The following is a 17,873-nucleotide window of genomic DNA, read 5'->3' as shown; positions in this document are numbered from 1 at the left end:
TAAAAATAAAAAATACTCATTGGGCAGACTGGATGGACCACTTTGGTCTTTTTCTGCGGACATTTACTATGTTACTATGTCAGTACTGAGGCTAGAGTGAAAGAACATTACACCAACTGAACTCTCCCTCCTGGTAAACTGGTCTTGGAATAGTTAAATACAATTAAATTAAATATACTGCTGTAAAAATAGGTAAATGCTTTTCTATAAAAAATAGGTGGTGACCCAAGAACAAAAAGTAAGTAGTCTCCTATAGAGCTCTAAAAACAAAAATATATAAAATGATATGCAAGAACAGAATATTTTGCATAATACTTACTTTGAATATCGCACCATAGGGGCACATATTTTTACAGTGTGACCAGAATGAAATAAATCCATTGGCGGTGTTTGGTAACATTGCAAGTTTTCAGTGTAATCACTATTCATGTATGATGATCTGATCCTTTTTCCAAGCCTGAAAACAAACATTTAGAAAGATTTTTTTTTTTTAATTTTAATAATCTTTCATAGTTACTGGCAAGGAAGGGAGGGAGAGAGAGAGCCTCTGGAGAGGCACACATAGTCAACTTTTTATATCACTAACTCGATTTTGGTGGTGGGCTCTCGACCTAGCTTGATAGCATCTAGGTAGAGAGTGTATCAAGCTAGGTCGAGAGTACATTGTACAAATCTCTTTTTATATCTTTCATCACTCCAAATCACATAAAATCTTCACTGATATCTACTGTGCTGTTCGTACATGTACAACTGTTCCCCCACCCCCCCAAAACAAAACCTAGCCCACCAGCAAAACCTCACCCAGCGTTCAGAATGGCCTGCCTTACAGTGCTATAAAAAGTGGACTAATATGTGTGCCTCCCCAAAGGCTCTCTCTCTCTCGATTTGAAAAACGACCCTCTATGAGCGAGAAACCAATAGTAAACCGACAGATAAAAAGCCCAAAGAGGCAACTTTTTTCTTACAATACTAATTGTTTATAGAGCGGAACACTTCTAGACTGATTTATAAGGACTCCATCCAACTACAATCTATGCTAAGGACCATACCAAAGGTGAGTTTATGAAGTTAAGGCATTTGGATGTGTACAGGCTTTTCACTTTCGCAAAACAAAAAAAAATGTTTGATATGTCTGTGTGCTAAAGAATGTTGCAGACACACAAGGAAAGGGACTATTTGCACTGCTGTAGTTAGATTCGTGAGAAGTCCAATGCCTCCCAGCAGGTCCGCATTAAACAAAAGGAAATAAAGTCACAGTGAATTCCTGGATTAGGAATCGGGGGTTTGTTCTATTTTGGTTGCCTTGTCGCCTCTTAACTGCTGAGCTGAGCCCACTTCTTCTTTCTATGCAGGGAAATACATTCATTCCTGTCAAGTCAGGACAGTCAGCATCCTCGCTGAAAGTAAGGGATAGATTCCATGCTGAAGACCAACCAATCGACTATTCATTTGCGTCAAAGCATAAAAGGTCCCTTACAGCAAAGGGCTATTATTGACAAGCTTACAACCAGTACAGCGATATCACCGTATTGTGACAACCAGAACTCCTTTAGTGCTCCCAGACGCCACCGGCCGGAAGAGAATGGACCCAGCAGCCTGGAAACACCTTCCCCGCAGCCTCCTGCACCTGCGGCCCGCGAGAGTGGTCCCTACGCCTGCAGCGCGCGCACACACACACGCACGCTTACCGGTCGCGAGACTGGTTCCTCCCGTGCACGTGCGCGCCTGCATCTACACGCTCTCCTGCACTCGCACGGTCTCCAGCGGCCTGCACCCGCCCGTTTCCAGGTCTGCGAGTGTAGGATCCTCGATAGTGGGAGATACGCCGGCGCGGGTTTTGTACGTCACTCCCGGACACTGACTACGCGGCGGCGTTTTCAGTGATGTTGGCTGTAGCTGGAACCATGGCCGGCGCCGCAATTCCGGCAGACGTTAAGGAGCTGTTCCAGGATGGTGAGTGGAATCGCTCCGTCCCGCTGATTCCTTAATGACTTCCCGGTTACCGGCATGAGCGGAGACCGCCGGTCGCCGCAAGCCTCGGTGCTGTAACTTGTGCCGAGTGTGAGAGTTTCGCTGTTTTCTGTTGCACTTTTTCATCTTTTTCAGCGGTGCTTATGGTTCTTTCTCTTCTTGATATTATTTTATCTCCCGCTTTTCCAGCATATACTCAAAGCGAAGAACAACACATGCAGTCCATAAAATCAAATATACAACGAATTCAGTAAAATAATTCAAATAATTATTAAAATTAGACAGCTTCCCTTCTGTACCTAGAGGAAGTTGTCATGGAAGGTGTTAAGCAAAGGCTCTGTGATCGCGGGTAGACACTACGGGGCTTCTATAAAACTGCAGTGTTACTGCTTTGGTACTTGAGAAATGGATTCTGTCCAGGATGTGTGCTGCTGCTGTATTATGTGAGGAAAAAGAGGGGAGGGCAATAGAGAGAATAGAATATTAACATCTCTTTAGAGCTTTAAAATTGGGATGTGTTGGCCACTCAATACCATCGAGTGCTGATGTGTGAAGTGATTTGTGGTATTGTTAGCAAGGTGGCTGCTCCCATGAGGGTAGGAGAGCTGTTTACAGGAAAATATTTTACTTTGACCCAGCCAAGAAACTTTATTATTTCTCCGATTGGTTTTATTGTCAGTACTGTATATGACTACCAGATACTACAGGCCACTTGTCTACTTTTTGTAGATCCTGGGGAGTTATGCACAAAAAAATCAAAATTATGCAAAATTAATTGATTATATTTTTTATATAATACATTAAATGGAAAAGTATTTGAACAGTCTTAGAAATATATGCAGGTACCCAGGAAAAAGATCTAGGCGTCATAGTGGATAATACATTGAAATCATCAGCTTAGTGTGCTGTGGCGATCAAAAAAGCAAACAATGATAGGTATTATTAGGAAGGGAATGGCGAATAAATCAGAGAATGTCATAATATCTCTCTGTCGCTCCATAGTGAGACCTCACTTTATTTTTATTTATTTATTTATTTTTAACTTTTTTTATACCGACATTCGTGGGAACATCACGCCAGTTTACAGAAAACAACTGAAAAAAGGATGGAAAATCCACAAAACAGGGATGGGGAAGGGGAGCAGATGGAAGTTATAAAAAGATATAATTGCGATGGAGAAGGTACAGAGAAAGGCTACCAAAATGATAAGGGGAATGGAACAACTCCCCTATGAGGAAAGACTAAAGAGGTTAGGACTTTTCAGCTTGGAGAAGAGACGACTGAGGGGGGATATGATAGAGGTGTTTAAAATCATGAGAGGTCTAGAACGGGTAGATGTGAATCGGTTATTTACTCTTTCGGATAGTAGAAAGACTAGGGGACACTCCATGAAGTTAGCATGGGGCACATTTAAAACTAATCGGAGAAAGTTCTTTTTTACTCAACGCACAATTAAACTCTGGAATTTGTTGCCAGAGAATGTGGTTCGTGCAGTTAGTATAGCTGTATTTAAAAAAGGATTGGATAAGTTCTTGGAGGAGAAGTCCATTACCTGCTATTAAGTTCACTTAGAGAATAGCCACTGCCATTAGCAATGGTTACATGGAATAGACTTAGTTTTTGGGTACTTGCCAGGTTCTTATGACCTGGATTGGCCACTGTTGGAAACAGGATGCTGGGCTTGATGGACCCTTGGTCTGACCCAGTATGGCATTTTCTTATGTTCTTATGTTCTTAGAGAGGCAGCGGCGAAGAAAAGGCAGTAGGAAGGCAATGTAGTAACAGTACCGGGAGGTACAGGCAGGTAATCAACATTATTATATGATCAATATATAACATTTATTATATGAGCAATAATCAGCCAGATTATATGTACAAAGAAAAACACCTTTAGAACTGTACATTCTGAGGGAAATTAGGAGGGCGCAAGCAAAACATTATACATTCAGGGTGGAGGGACGGGGGTGGGGGGGGAGAGAGGAGGGTAATAAGAACTGGTGAAGGACTGAAATAATGCATGGAATGGGGGGGGGGGCAGTTCTGGTCGCTGCATCTCAAAAAATATATAGTTGCACTAGAGAAGATAAGAGAAGTGTGACTAAAATGATAAAGGAGATGGAACAGCTCCCCTATGAGGAAAGGCTAAAGAGGTTAGGGCTGTTCAGCTTGGAGAAGAGATGGCTGGGGGGGAAGGGGATATAATAAAGGTCTATATAATCATGAGAGGACTAGAATGGGTAAATGTGAATTGGTTATTTACTCTTTCAGATAATAGGACTAGGGGATACTCCATGAAGTTAGCAAGTAGCACATTTAAAACAAATCGGAGAAAATTCTTTTTTACTCCATGCACAATTAAGCTTTGGAATTCATTGCCGGAGGATGTGGTTAGGGCAGTTAGATTTAAACAAGGTTTGGATAAGTTCCTGGAGGAGAAGTCCATAAACTGCTATTAAGCAAGCTGACTTAAGAAATAGCCACTGCTATTATTGGCATTAGTAGCAAGGGATCCATTTAATGTTTGGGTACTTGCAGGGGTTGTAACCTGGATTGGCCACTGGTGGAAACAGGTTGCTGGGCTTGATGGACCCTTGGTCTGACCCACTATGGCAACTTCTTATATTCATATGTTCTTATCTATCAGAGAGGTTTTTGATGTGTTTTTTAAAAAGTGTATTCCTTCTGTCTAAATGTATCAACTCATGAATCCCTTTAAAGCTGGATATCTTCCACCATGCACTTTTTCCCTTTGCTTGATACCAACCCTACTAATTTCTCTTCTCTCTTTTCCAAAGCTTAGGGCTGGCCTTAAAGGTGTGTGAGCTATGCTCTGGCACAGTATGCCAAAATCAGAACCGGTGGTAGCGAAGCCCCATGCAGATCTTCACGTGGCAACAACAAGTGAACGTCAGCTCAGGGCCTGTGAACATAAGACGTCATACTGGGTCACACCAAGGGTCCATCAAGCTCAGTATCCTGCTTCCCACAGTGGCCAATCCAGGTCACAAGTACCTGACAGAATCCCAAGGGGTATGTAGATTCCAAGCTGCTTTTCCCAAGAATAAGCAGTGGATATCTGCAACTCCATCTTAGTAATGGTATATGGACTTTTCCTCCAGGAACTTATCCAAACCGTTTTTAAACACAGCTATGCAAATAGCTTTCACCACATCCTCTGGCATCAAATTCCAGAGCTTATTTATACGTTGAGTAAAAAAATGTTTTTTTTTTATTAGTTTTAAATGTATTACCTAGTAACTTCATTGTATGTCCCATAATCTTTGTACCTTTTGAAAGAGTAAATAACTGATTAACAATTACTCATTCCATTCTACTCATTATTTTATAAACCTCTATCATATCTCCCCTTAGCTGACTCTTTTCCAACCTGGAGTCCTAACCTCTTTAGCCTTTCCTCATCATATGCTCTGTTTTATTCTCCATTCCTTTCCTAATAATCCCTACCATTCTATTTGCTTTCTTGGCTGCTGTGCACGCTGAGCAGAAAATTTCAATGTATTACACTGGTCTATATTCTGAAAAAAAGTTTTCTGCTGATCTAATTATTTTGCTGATTTTACTGAAATGAAAGGTGCTGATTCCAAATATGAAGTAAAAAAAAATATGCAATACGTCAAATTTTTTCACAAATGAGAAATGTTTGATTAAAGATTATAAAGTCGAATATCAAGGGTAATAAGAAGTTCTGAAGAAGCGATAGCACGTACCGGTAATATATTTGTTTCATGCAAAAAACCCAAGTCTATCGTCTAACCAAGACAGCAATAGTTGTGTAAATTTTAATTGATAGGGAGAAATTCTCTCTTTTTGGATGCTCTGGAATAGTTATGATCAGGGTTGTCGCGCTGTAAACACCCGCAATAGTCTGCCATCATGTTTGTGTGCCGAGGGGAGATTTGGGTACTGGATGGAAGATTTTGTGTGCCGAGGGGAGATTTGGGTACTGGATGGAAGATTTTGTCTTTGTGTTCATGCCTGTAATAATTACCAATCAGAAGTAGCAGTCATCAACATCATCGTGGGGCTCTCACCACACCATTGGAACTCTGAAGCTGAGACTTTTTCTCTGACCTTTAGTCCATTGTCTCAGGTTTTCAACACATGTCCTGCACACTTTATGTGGTGCCCAAGGTTTGTCCTGGTCACCCAGTTTAACCCTGAAATATGCATGACCAGCTTTTCGTACAAAGTCATATATATTTGTCCTTTTTTGGGTATTATAAAACAACCACAAATGTAACAGAATATATCAGGATCATTACGGCACCTTCCACGCACTATTCGAGTGTTGGATGACACATTCAACAAAAACAGATTTAACAGAGTTAAATGTGCTGCGACTTCTAAGCCTCTTGAACGATTGAATGCTGCCGTCGGTTTTCACGCTGCTTATATAGCCATAAAATGCCAATGTCAGCAGTTTTAAACTGTTTAATAAGCAGTCTTCCTATTGGTTATTCCGATTGCATATTCAGCATATCTTTCTGCGCATTAATTATCTTTTTGCTTATTCAGCATATCTAAATAATAATGTTACATTATTGCTATAAGAGTTTATGAACAGACATCGTTTTGTGGAAAAACCGGACATGACTGGAGGAAACGGATGTGATTTTTGGATTCAGCACACTGAAATACATAAAGATCACATGTTATCTTGTAGTCAGCAAAATTGATGTAGAACTGTGTTATCAACAATGTCGCCTAGATCCTTTTCCTGAATGGTGACTTCTAATGTGGAACCTTCCATTGTGCAGCTATAATTTGGCTTACTCTTCCCTAAGTGCCTCACTTTTCATTTGTCATTACATTTCTTTTGCCATTTGCATACCCAATTTCCCAGTTTTTCAAGGTTCTCATGCAATTTCTTACAATCCTCTTGTGATTTAACCACTTTGCCAATGACTCAAAATTATTCAGATTTGATCGACTCACTTGTTCCCATTCCCAGGTAATTTATAAATATATTAAAAAGCAGTGACCCCAGGATAGATCCCTGGGGCACTCCACTATTCACCTTTCTCCACTGGGAAAATTTTCCATTTAGTCTTACTCTGTGTGTTTCATCTTTTAACCAGCTGGCAATCTACAATAGGACACTGCCCCCCATCCCATGACATTTTAATTTCCTAAGAAGTCTCTCAAGAGAACATAAGAACATAAGAAAATGCCATACTGGGTCAGACCAAGGGTCCATCAAGCCCAGCATCCTGTTTCCAACAGTGGCCAATCCAGGCCATAAGAACCTGGCAAGTACCCAAAAACTAAGTCTATTCCATGTAACCATTGCTAATGGCAGTGGCTATTCTCTAAGTGAACTTAATAGCAGGTAATGGACTTCTCCTCCAAGAACTTATCCAATCCTTTTTTAAACACAGCTATACTAACCACTAACCACATTCTCTGGCAACAAATTCCAGAGTTTAATTGTGCGTTGAGTAAAAAAGAACTTTCTCCGATTAGTTTTAAATGTGCCCCATGCTAACTTCATGTAGTGCCCCCTAGTCTTTCTACTATCCGAAAGAGTAAATAACCGATTCACATCTACCCGTTCTAGACCTCTCATGATTTTAAACACCTCTATCATATCCCCCCTCAGTTGTCTCTTCTCCAAGCTGAAAAGTCCTAACCTCTTTAGTCTTTCCTCATAGGGGAGTTGTTCCATTCCCCTTATCATTTTGGTAGCCCTTCTCTGTACCTTCTGCATCGCAATTATATCTTTTTTGAGATGCGGCGACCAGAATTGTACACAGTATTCAAGGTGCGGTCTCACCATGGAGCGATACAGAGGCATTATGACATTTTCTGTTTTATTCACCATTCCTTTTCTAATAATTCCCAACATTCTGTTTGCTTTTTTGACTGTCGCAGCACACTGCACCGACGATTTCAATGTGTTATCCACTATAGAAACATAGAAACATAGAAATGACGGCAGAAGAAGACCAAACAGCCCATCCAGTCTGCCCAGCAAGCCACGCACTTTATCCATTTTTTTCCCCTTTTTTTTCTCTCCTACCTGTTACTATTGGCTTCCAGTACCCTCCCTAATTCCCCTCCACCCCACCACCAATCTAGAGAGCAGCGCCGTATCCGCATTCAAGTGAACGTCCAGCTCAGTTAGGGGTAGCAACCGCTGCAACAAGCAGGCCACACCCTTACCCCATACTCTTACCCACCCCTGTTTTTATTTTTTTATTTTTTTGAGATAGCAGCCCTCCATCCTTCCGCTCCGTGAAGGTGGAACACCAACTACTGGCCACTGGCATCCCGCTCCGTGAATGCCTCTGTGGCATTCTTGGGTTGTAGCACCTAATATGGAACCCAACATTGTGTAATTATAGCATGGGTTATTTTTCCCTATATGCATCACCTTGCACTTATCCACATTAAATTTCATCTGCCATTTGGATGCCCAATTTTCCAGTCTCACAAGGTCTTCCTGCAATTTATCACAATCTGCTTGTGATTTAACTACTCTGAACAATTTTGTGTCATCTGCAAATTTGATTATCTCACTCGTCGTATTTCTTTCCAGATCATTTATAAATATATTGAACAGTAAGGGTCCCAATACAGATCCTTGAGGCACTCCACTGTCCACTCCCTTCCACTGAGAAAATTGCCCATTTAATCCTACTCTCTGTTTCCTGTCTTTTAGCCAGTTTGCAATCCACGAAAGGACATTGCCACCTATCCCATGACTTTTTACTTTTCCTAGAAGCCTCTCATGAGGAACTTTGTCAAACGCTTTCTGAAAATCCAAGTATACTATATCTATCGGTTCACCTTTATCCACATGTTTATTAACTCCTTCAAAAACGTGAAGCAGATTTGTGAGGCAAGACTTGCCCTGGGTAAAGCCATGCTGACTTTGTTCCATTAAACCATGTCTTTCTATATGTTCTGTGATTTTGATGTTTAGAACACTTTCCACTATTTTTCCTGGCACTGAAGTCAGGCTAACCGGTCTGTAGTTTCCCGGATCGCCCCTGGAGCCCTTTTTAAATATTGGGGTTACATTTGCTATCCTCCAGTCTTCAGGTACAATGGATGATTTTAATGATAAGTTACAAATTTTTACTAATAGGTCTGAAATTTCATTTTTTAGTTCCTTCAGAACTCTGGGGTGTATACCATCCGGTCCAGGTGATTTACTTCTCTTCAGTTTGTCAATCAGCCCTACCACATCTTCTAGATTCACCGTGATTTGATTCAGTCCATCTGAATCATTACCCATGAAGACCTTCTCCATTACGGGTACCTCCCCAACATCCTCTTCAGTAAACACCGAAGCAAAGAAATCATTTAATCTTTCCGCGATGGCCTTATCTTCTCTAAGTGCCCCTTTAACCCCTCGATCATCTAATGGTCCAACTGACTCCCTCAGAGGGACTTTGTCAAATGTTTTCTGGAAATCCAGGTAAACTATATCAACTGGCTCACCTTCATCCACTTGTTTACTTATGCCCTCAAAATAAAGTAGCAGATTGGTCAGGCAAGACTTCCCTTGGCTAAATCTGTGTTGGCTTTGTCCCATTAAACTATGCCTATCTATATGTTCAGCAATTTTGTTCTTTGTGATAGTTTCTACCATTTTGCTTGGCACGGACTTCAGACTCACTGGTCTGCTGTTTCCTGGATCACACCTTGATCTCTTTTTTTTAAAAATTGGCATTACGTTGGCAACCCTCTAGTCTTCAGGTGCTAAAGACGATGTTAATGATAGTTTACAAATTTTCAATAGCAGGCCACAAATTTATATTGGTGAGAATTCAAGCATAAAAACATTAAATACAAATTTATATTGGTGAGAATTCAAGCATAAATAAAAACAATTAGGTTTTTTTGTAAATTATAGTTTTCAGAGATATGACAGTATATGATTTAAATTTGTGGTGTATGAAGCACTAATACTGCCTGGGTCCCATTGTGGGCAAGAGACAGCAGATTACACACTTTGCACCAGGGTGCATGCAGTCTCTTCTGTTTCCTATATATATAATGTGTATATAAAATTTTGTTGGAATTAAAATTTTTTTGCGTTTAAAAATTTAAAAGTATTTTTTGTTTTATATTTTTTTGAATAGATTTTGCTTTACCTCTTTTTATTTTTTTGTTATTTTTTGTTTTCCTGTTATTTTGGGGAGGTGTTGCTCTTTGTTGAAATTGATAATACATTTTGTCTGCCAGTCCCAATATGGAGGCCATAATTCTTCATATATATTTCCCTGTTCCCAAAGGAATATCTGCCGCTTTATTTTCCCAACTCTCTACACTGGATGTTATTTTCCACATTTGAACGATTGTAAGATTGGCTGCATGGAGCAAGTGATTGATCAGTTTCCTAAATTCCCTCATACATACCTTATTTTTCCACAACCCAAGTAAATAATGGGTCTATAGGAGGAATCCTACCATACTTCTGGTGGATGCAATCCAAAAGCCATGTACCTTCCCACATTCTATGGATGTAGCTGCCCATGTGTCCACATCCTCGCCAACATTGAGGGCTACTAGCACCAAATTTTGCAAAAGGGATGATCGTCCAATACCAACGATGTAATTATTTATATATGAGCTCTCTGCTCTTACTGCAGAAAGAGATCATATGGGATGCTTTTCAAATCTGTTTCCAATCCTTCCCATCTACGTCGGAGCCTAATCCTCATTCCACACATTGGTAACATTGAGAGAAGTCTGCTGAATAAATATGATCTCTAATAGTGATAATGGAAAATTTGAAATCATTTGTCGCTTTCCTTCAGCACAGCAAAGCAATTCCTTCAGACTATTACTCTCCTTAACTGTCTCTCCCCCCACATGCAAATTGGCCATTTTTTTTCTTAATTGAAAATATAGAAATTTGGTATGTCTAGGTATTTCGAATTCAGTTATCAGATCCAAAAAAGATTTAATCTGGCCATCCTGATAGAGCAGGCTCAGGAACGTGAGAACCCCTCCTTTTCTAGGAAAACATATCAGGTGAAAAAGTTGCAAGATTGCTCATTAAGGAAGTCATATAAGAAAAATCAGTGCATAATATATCTAGTCGTTTGACTATATGCCAAACTTGTATCATATGAGCTATAATGGGGTTGCATCTGAATACAGCCCAACCAAAGTGAGATGAAGTCTGTGATTGCAATAGAGCTACTGGACTCCAGGCCACCATACACCACTTTGAGAGTTCCAGTGTGGAGGTGGATCAGTACTGACCCATTCACGCAAGCATGTCTGGCGGCCTAATAATATACATGAAAATCTGGGAGTTCCCTGTACGTACCCGGATCAGTCCAGACTCCTGGGTTTTGCACCCCCCCTCTAGCAGATGGAGACAGAGAAGTTTTCAAAACAAAACTCTGCCTTATACAGGATGGTGCCACTTACAGTCCGGCAGTATTTCTCTGTCTCCAGCAGATGGTGGAGGTGTAAAACCTACAGTCTGAGCTGATTGTTTAGTTTGGCCTAGGATTTAGTTTGAGTTAGGGTGATTTTGTTCTTGAACAATTTTACTTTAAAAAAAAAAAAAAAAAAAAAAAGAAAAGAAGGTGGATTTATCAGGAGCAGTGTGGTCTTCAGCCTCCCAGAGGGGGGGGGGGGGGGGGGTAGTGAGGTCCTGAGAGGCCATCCCCCGCTGTTGTTGAGGCAGCTGCAGTGCAGGATTGAGGGCCCTTATTCCTCCATTTGGCAGCTCTGGGTAAGACACTGGGGAGCCCGGTTCACTCCACCCAGCGAGTTCAGTACCTTGGACCACGCTGGGCAAGTGTATTTACAAAAAAAAAAATAAATTATAAGTTTTACTTTCGTTTTTAGTGACCGCGGCGGCTCTCTCTCCCTTCCCTGCTTCGGCATGTGTGTGTGAATCGGGGGTTTTTGATTTCGCTGTTTGTTTCTTTTTTGGTTTAGGTTTGGGCAGGTTTTTCTTTCAGCACGATGCCGTGCTCCCCTGCATGCCGCATGTGCGTTTCCCGGGAGGGCCTCTGTTCAGTGTGCCTGCCGGGTGGGGGGAGGGATCGTCCGGAGCCGCAAAATTTACTAAGGTGACTAAAAGTAAAGCTGCTCGAGCTCCTGCAGCGTCAGCTGTTTCAAGGCAGGCTGAGGCTGACCTGTTCCCGAGCAGCGTGGGAACGGGGGCCATTTTGGGTACAGGCAGGTTGGAGCCACCTGCCTCGTTGGGAGAAGGGATGATGCCATCCTCTCTTTCTCAACAGCAAAGGTTTCCTGGGGAGCGGGAATCCTTGCTGCATATCTCTCTTGCCTTGGAGGATAGCCCCGAGGGGGTTTCTGACTCCTCCTCCTCTTCCTCTTCCTCTTTCTCATCGGAATTTATATTGTTGCTCCATAAAGCTTTTAAAGCGAGAAAGTTTGGGAAAGCAGCAGTCTGCAGTGAAGGTCTCCTCTCTGGGTTCCATGCCCAGGGCGAAGAAGCAGTCCAGGACCAAAGGGGGTTCAGGGCCATCTAAAGTTAAGCGTCTGCTGCGTACAGGGGTCCCGCAGTCCGATTCTGATTCTTCTGGGCAGGATTCTGACCCAGGGGACCCAGACCTTCAGCCCAGGGGGGTGGATGTGGATCCTGATTTACAACAGCTGGGCATAGCGAGAGGTTCGCATATTACTGAAGGCGATGACCCTAAGGTGGTCTGTCTTTTTTGGAAGGAGGAGTTGGGACCTCTTATTCCCTCTATTCTCGCTGAGCTGGGCATTGAGGGACCATCTGAGGAATCCAAGCTGGGGGCTATGGAGCCTGTATTGTTGGGTCTGAGAGGCTCGGCTACTGCCTTTCCTTTTCATTTTTTGGCTACAGACTGACTTTTCCGGGAATGGGATACCCCGGACCTCAGCTTAAAGGTGAGTAAGGCCATGGATAAGCTATATCCTCTGCCGGAGGATGCTTTGGACCTGCTGCGAGTGCCCAAGGTAGACGCAGCGGTGTCCGCGGTTATCAAGAAGACCACGATCCCGGTTATGGGCGCTGCAGCACTCAAAGACCTGCAAGACAGGAAGTTAGAGCTGCTGCTTAAAAGGATATTTGAGGTTTCCGCACTGGGAGTGAGGACAGCTATGTGCAGCAATTTTGCCTTGCGAGCGGGGCTCTGCTGGGTGCAACAGTTACAAGCCAACGCTGGTTTCTCGGATGAGGAAGCTGCCCAAGCAGGCCGCTTAGAAGCTTCTATGGCCTACAGTGCGGATGCACTTCACGATCTGTTGTGGACATCGGCGAGATCCATGGTTTCAGCAGTCTCTGCCCGTAGGCTCCTGTGGTTAAGAAACTGGGTGGCAGACGTTTCCTCTTGAGGCACAACTGGGATCTTTACCATTTAAGGGCATATTGCTTTTTGGCAAGGACCTGGAGGATATGATCCAAACTCTGGGGGAGAATAAGGTTCATCATTTACCGGAGAATAAGCCAATCTTGCAAGCTTACTTTTTCATAGAAAGGATAAGATGCTCACTAGAAGAACTGTAAAGATAGAGCAATGAATATTACTTGGCAAATGTGAAAAAGCATAAATCAACTGGGGAAGAATTGTCATATTAATTAAGTTCACTCTGCCTGAACAGTGATAGGTAGAGATGTCCATTTAGCCAAATCATTCTGTATTATCTTCACCAATTTATTTATTTATTTAATTTATTTTTTTAGATTTATATTCCACTTTTCGCACTTTAATTTTTTTCAGCGCTTCATAGTGGATTACATTCAGGTACTGTAGGTATTTCCCTATCCCCGGAGGGCTTACAATCTAAGTTTGTACCTGAGGCAATGGAGGGTAAAATGACTTTCCCAAAGTCACAAGGAGTGACGGTGGGACTTGAACCCTGGGCTCCTGGTTCATAGCCCACTACTCTAAAAGGAGGCGATCCCGGCTAGTCCGGGGTCGCCGAGGGTAACAAGGGGGCGAGCATCGGTCGGCGACGAGCAAGGGCGGGAGTAAATGGGGGAGGAGTAAAGATAAGGAGGGTCACCAATGGGAGGCAGCGAATTCAAAAGCTGCTCTCTCATTGGTGGATAGGCAGGGCACAAGCGGGGAAAGCGTAGGGACGCGGTCAGTTGCGAACCAGGCAGCGTGGTAAGCAGAGGGTTTTCCCGCCCTCCCTCCCTTCGATGTTTTGTCTTTTGGTTGTGAGGTTGGACTCATGTCGCAGTGATGGCGGAAAACCTGAGCCATATATTGTATTGTATATTGTTACATTGTAATGGACTATTTGGAGGGGGGGGAGGAATGCCCGTGTAGCTTGGGGCTGCTACATGGGAAGGCCTAAAGAGCAAGGGGGGGGGGCCGATGCTCAGGCCGCAAGCTTACCCTCGCTGGTGACGCGGCGGGGTAAGTGGGGGAAAAGGGGGGAAAATGCTAGCTTATCACCGGGTCGCGGTGTAAGTGAAGATGGGGATGCGGTGGAGGAGGGGATATAGGGGGTGTTATTTGTATTTATGTTAATATGTTGGCTCGGGTTAGGTTTAATAAACTGCGGCCTTTTGTTTATCACCATAAAGTTGTTATGTGATTTATTTGCTAAAGGGGGGGAGGAGCGAGGCTGCCGTAGCGAAAGTCTCGAATCCCTATGTTACCACTAGGCTATTGTTGACAGGAGTGGAGGAGTAGCCAAGTGATTATATGACACCAATGATATAGAAAGTCTGAGGGTATCTAGATATCGAAAACCATCCTCAGCTAACTTACACCAATTAAATTTGGGTGAAAAAGGTGACTGAGGGCCTATTAACATCACCTTTGATTTTGAGTAGTTAACTAAATATCCTGAGATCTTACTATACTGTTGGAGCAATTGAATTAGAGTGAGAGGATAGCTAGAAGTTGCTAAGTCATCCCTATCGAGTACCTCTACAGACTGAGAAGGAAGCCGAAATAACCCCATTAGATAAAACTGTCACTGTGGGATTGGGTCTGGGGTGGCCCAGACCCACCCCAGAAAAGCAGTTGGAAATCCCCCTTTGGTCAGCACAGAAAAGAGAAATTGCCAGGAGGTGTGGTTGAATGCCTTATCTGCATCAATAGATGATTGCGCCTGGAACCTTGTGATTCTTGGCTAAATTAATGAGGTTAAACATCTGGTGGGTGTTATTAGGAGAGGCTCTACCTTTAATAAAACCAGTTTGATCCCGGGTTATCAAATGAACTGTATCTTCCATCCTTAATTGTAGAATTTTAGCAAGAATTTTGATGTCTGCATTGATGAAGGAACTAGGCCTATATGAGGCTCAATCTAGAGGTTCCTTAGATTTTTTTGGGGATTAGAACAAGAAGGGCCTCTATCAACATTCTGGACTCAGTGTTAGGCTTGCATAGATAGTTGAACAATTGGCCCAGCATAGGAGCTGGGCCTGGGCTCTTGCCAGGCGCCAAAAGTTTAATAGCTTTGCACCCTCATTGGTAGCCCTCAGATCAGCCTGATCTTCAACCAAAAGAGTCAGCCTCTCCAAGGGACTCAAAAAATCATGGATCACCTCTATATCTGGGTCTGAAACTCCTGTATACAATTGCTCAAAATGAGAAGCAAACAGATGATTAACATCTCAGGGGAGAAACCTTGTGACACTATGAGTCTCTTATTCCATAAACATTGTTGCATCCGTCGGTCGCAGACGGCTGCGACCACTCTGGCTTACCTCTTTTTCTCTCCTTTCCCTCTCTTTGGTCAAGATGGCTGTCTCCGGTGCCGAGTGTTGTGGGCCTCGGCGTTTCCAGACCAGCATGGGCGTCCCCATCCGCCATGCTCACGCCCATGGCCTCCTAGGGCACGAGCGCTCACATCTCTGATGCTCAAGTACACATCATGGCGGGAATCTCGGGGGCAGCCCCACCGCATGACGTCAGTACCTCCGGGTATAACTAGCCTCCGCTTCCGCTACCAATTCGAGTTAGCAAAGACTTTGCTTCACTACTCTGTCTGCGCTAAGCTGCTAGCTTAGACGCCTCCTTTCGCTAAGGGCCTTGCTCCAGCAGAAGCTCTAGACACCTGCTCCTCCGGGGTCTCTTGCTTCCAACTTCCCTTCAGGGTCCTCAGTAACCTAGACAACCGCTCCTCTGGGGTCTTCACTTATTCATTCCAGGATATTGGACCATTGGGTACTTGCTCCTCGAGGGCCTAGCTACTTCATATCCTGCACCATGGATCTTTGATCCCACCAATCTACCATCAGGAAGACACCTTCACTCTGTGAGTACCTCTTTGAACCGGTGCTCCAACTCCACCCATCAGCCGCGATGTTACCCGCACTGCGGGCTCCTGCCTATCGTGAGCATCTGGGTGAGACTATACTTCTGAGCCTGTTGAGCGTATTGGCACCTCGTGGATCAGTGCCTTACCTTCCTGCTTTACCATCTATTTACAGCAGTACAATAAAGACTCTATCCATTCTGTGTCTGCTGTGTCAGCCTATCGCAGTGGTTCCCCACGGGGCTTCTCCCCGTGGGCGGAGTTATCTCCATTGCGACCAAGGGTCCACAATACCTCAAACACAACAAATATCAATTTGATCTTTCACTGCCGTAGGTAAAAGTGGCCCCGGCTAATCACCATGTTCGTAATATTATTTTTTGGGGTATTCAGAGATCGTTCAATGATAGACATCTGGAGGCCTTTAAGCTTATCCCTGGCCAGAACTAACCTTTTGTATGTAGTAGAGGACCTAGTAGCTTTATGATGTTGCTCTAGATCTTTAATGAGGTGATCCAATTCTAATTGCTTAATGTTTTTCTTTTTATTGAGATGGCTAGAATAGGAGGTGATCATACCCCAGAGTACACATTTAAAAGTCTCCCACTTTAAAGTGAGATTGAAGTCAGAAGATGGCTTGGTCACATTAAATTCAGCAATAACTGCTGATACCAGATAATGGAAGTCCTTTTTGCCGAGAAGAGAGAGATTTAGTCTTCAAGGTCTGGAAGATAGAAATCCTCTCCTAAAATTGAAGATGATCAAAATAGCTTGGTGGGCTAATAGTGTGCAAGACAAAATATCACAATCACTAACAAAAAGGAGCATTATAGGGTTACACATAAAAAAAAAAAAAAATCTATCCTGCTGTATGTCTTAGGACAAGTAGAGTAGAACATATAATCTCTGCTATTAGGGTTTCTATCTCTCCAAACATCTTTTAAGAAAAAAGCATCAAGCAGGTTTTTAAACCCTGGTGGAGGCTCAGAGAAAGGTAAACATGCCCCTGACCTGTCAATGTGAGCCTCAGGGCTTAGGTTCCAATCCTTGCCCATGCACAAACTCCCTTGTGTCAAACTGAGCCAAGGACTTTTACAATTCCTTATGAACGTCAGTTTGTCTATAATTTGGACAATAAAGATTAACCAGTGTCAGTGGCTGATCAAACAAGGTCACCTCTATGTTAGCATATCTCCCTTCAGGATCACAATAAGATTGAGATATATGGGGAGGAAGTCATGACATCCCCAAAGATGGACGCATAAATGAAGAGATTTCGCTCAATATTATATAATAAGGTGATTTATTTTAAGAAACCCAAGCAAAACAAAAAAGAGGCATAAACTGTTAGTGAATGTTTGGGGAGATGAGCACTCGTTGTAAAGCTTTGAGCATAAAAATCTGTTTGATCAGGGCAGTATGCGAGCTGCTGCCAAGTTACAAGGGAATAGGCCTCATTTGATTCAGAGGCTGAAAGCATAGTAGGAGGCATAACGGGTTTGGAGGAACAAATGCTTACTCGGAATTAATTTAAAGGCTGGTTCTGAGAACTTTACCAAGATATCCTGTCGTTTAAGGAAGAGATTTTGGAGTGAATGGCAGAACTTAAAAGTGAAGTCGCTGAGCTCAGCGGGCAAGTTGATGAGTTGGAGCAAAAGCTGGAGGACTGCAGTTCAAAACCGATGGAGGTAAAGAAC

The 17,873-nt window shown here is 42.9% G+C and overlaps 1 protein-coding gene across 4 annotated transcripts in view; it reads right to left on the bottom strand.

Moving 5' to 3' along the window:
- Positions 1–1,923, bottom strand: part of DUS4L (dihydrouridine synthase 4 like) — a 30,377-nt gene extending 28,454 nt beyond the window's left edge. The window contains exons 1-2 of one of the 4 annotated variants that reach the window (XM_029616905.1): positions 1,689–1,923; positions 320–457 (exon numbers count right to left, since the gene is read on the bottom strand). In XM_029616905.1, coding sequence (XP_029472765.1) covers positions 320–429 — 110 coding nt within the window. In that variant the 5' untranslated portion in view covers positions 430–457; positions 1,689–1,923. Of the gene's footprint in view, positions 1–319; positions 458–1,477; positions 1,661–1,688 lie in introns of those variants that run through there. The other 3 variants (XM_029616908.1, XM_029616907.1, XM_029616906.1) reach the window with 3 other exon arrangements.
- Positions 1,924–17,873: the final 15,950 nt, after the last annotated feature.

Source organism: Rhinatrema bivittatum, chromosome 9, assembly GCF_901001135.1.
Source record: "Rhinatrema bivittatum chromosome 9, aRhiBiv1.1, whole genome shotgun sequence".
Classification (NCBI taxonomy): Eukaryota; Metazoa; Chordata; class Amphibia; order Gymnophiona; family Rhinatrematidae; genus Rhinatrema; species Rhinatrema bivittatum.
The sequence above is the reverse complement of the archived record's forward strand: the minus strand, read 5'-3'. Positions and strand labels throughout refer to the sequence as shown.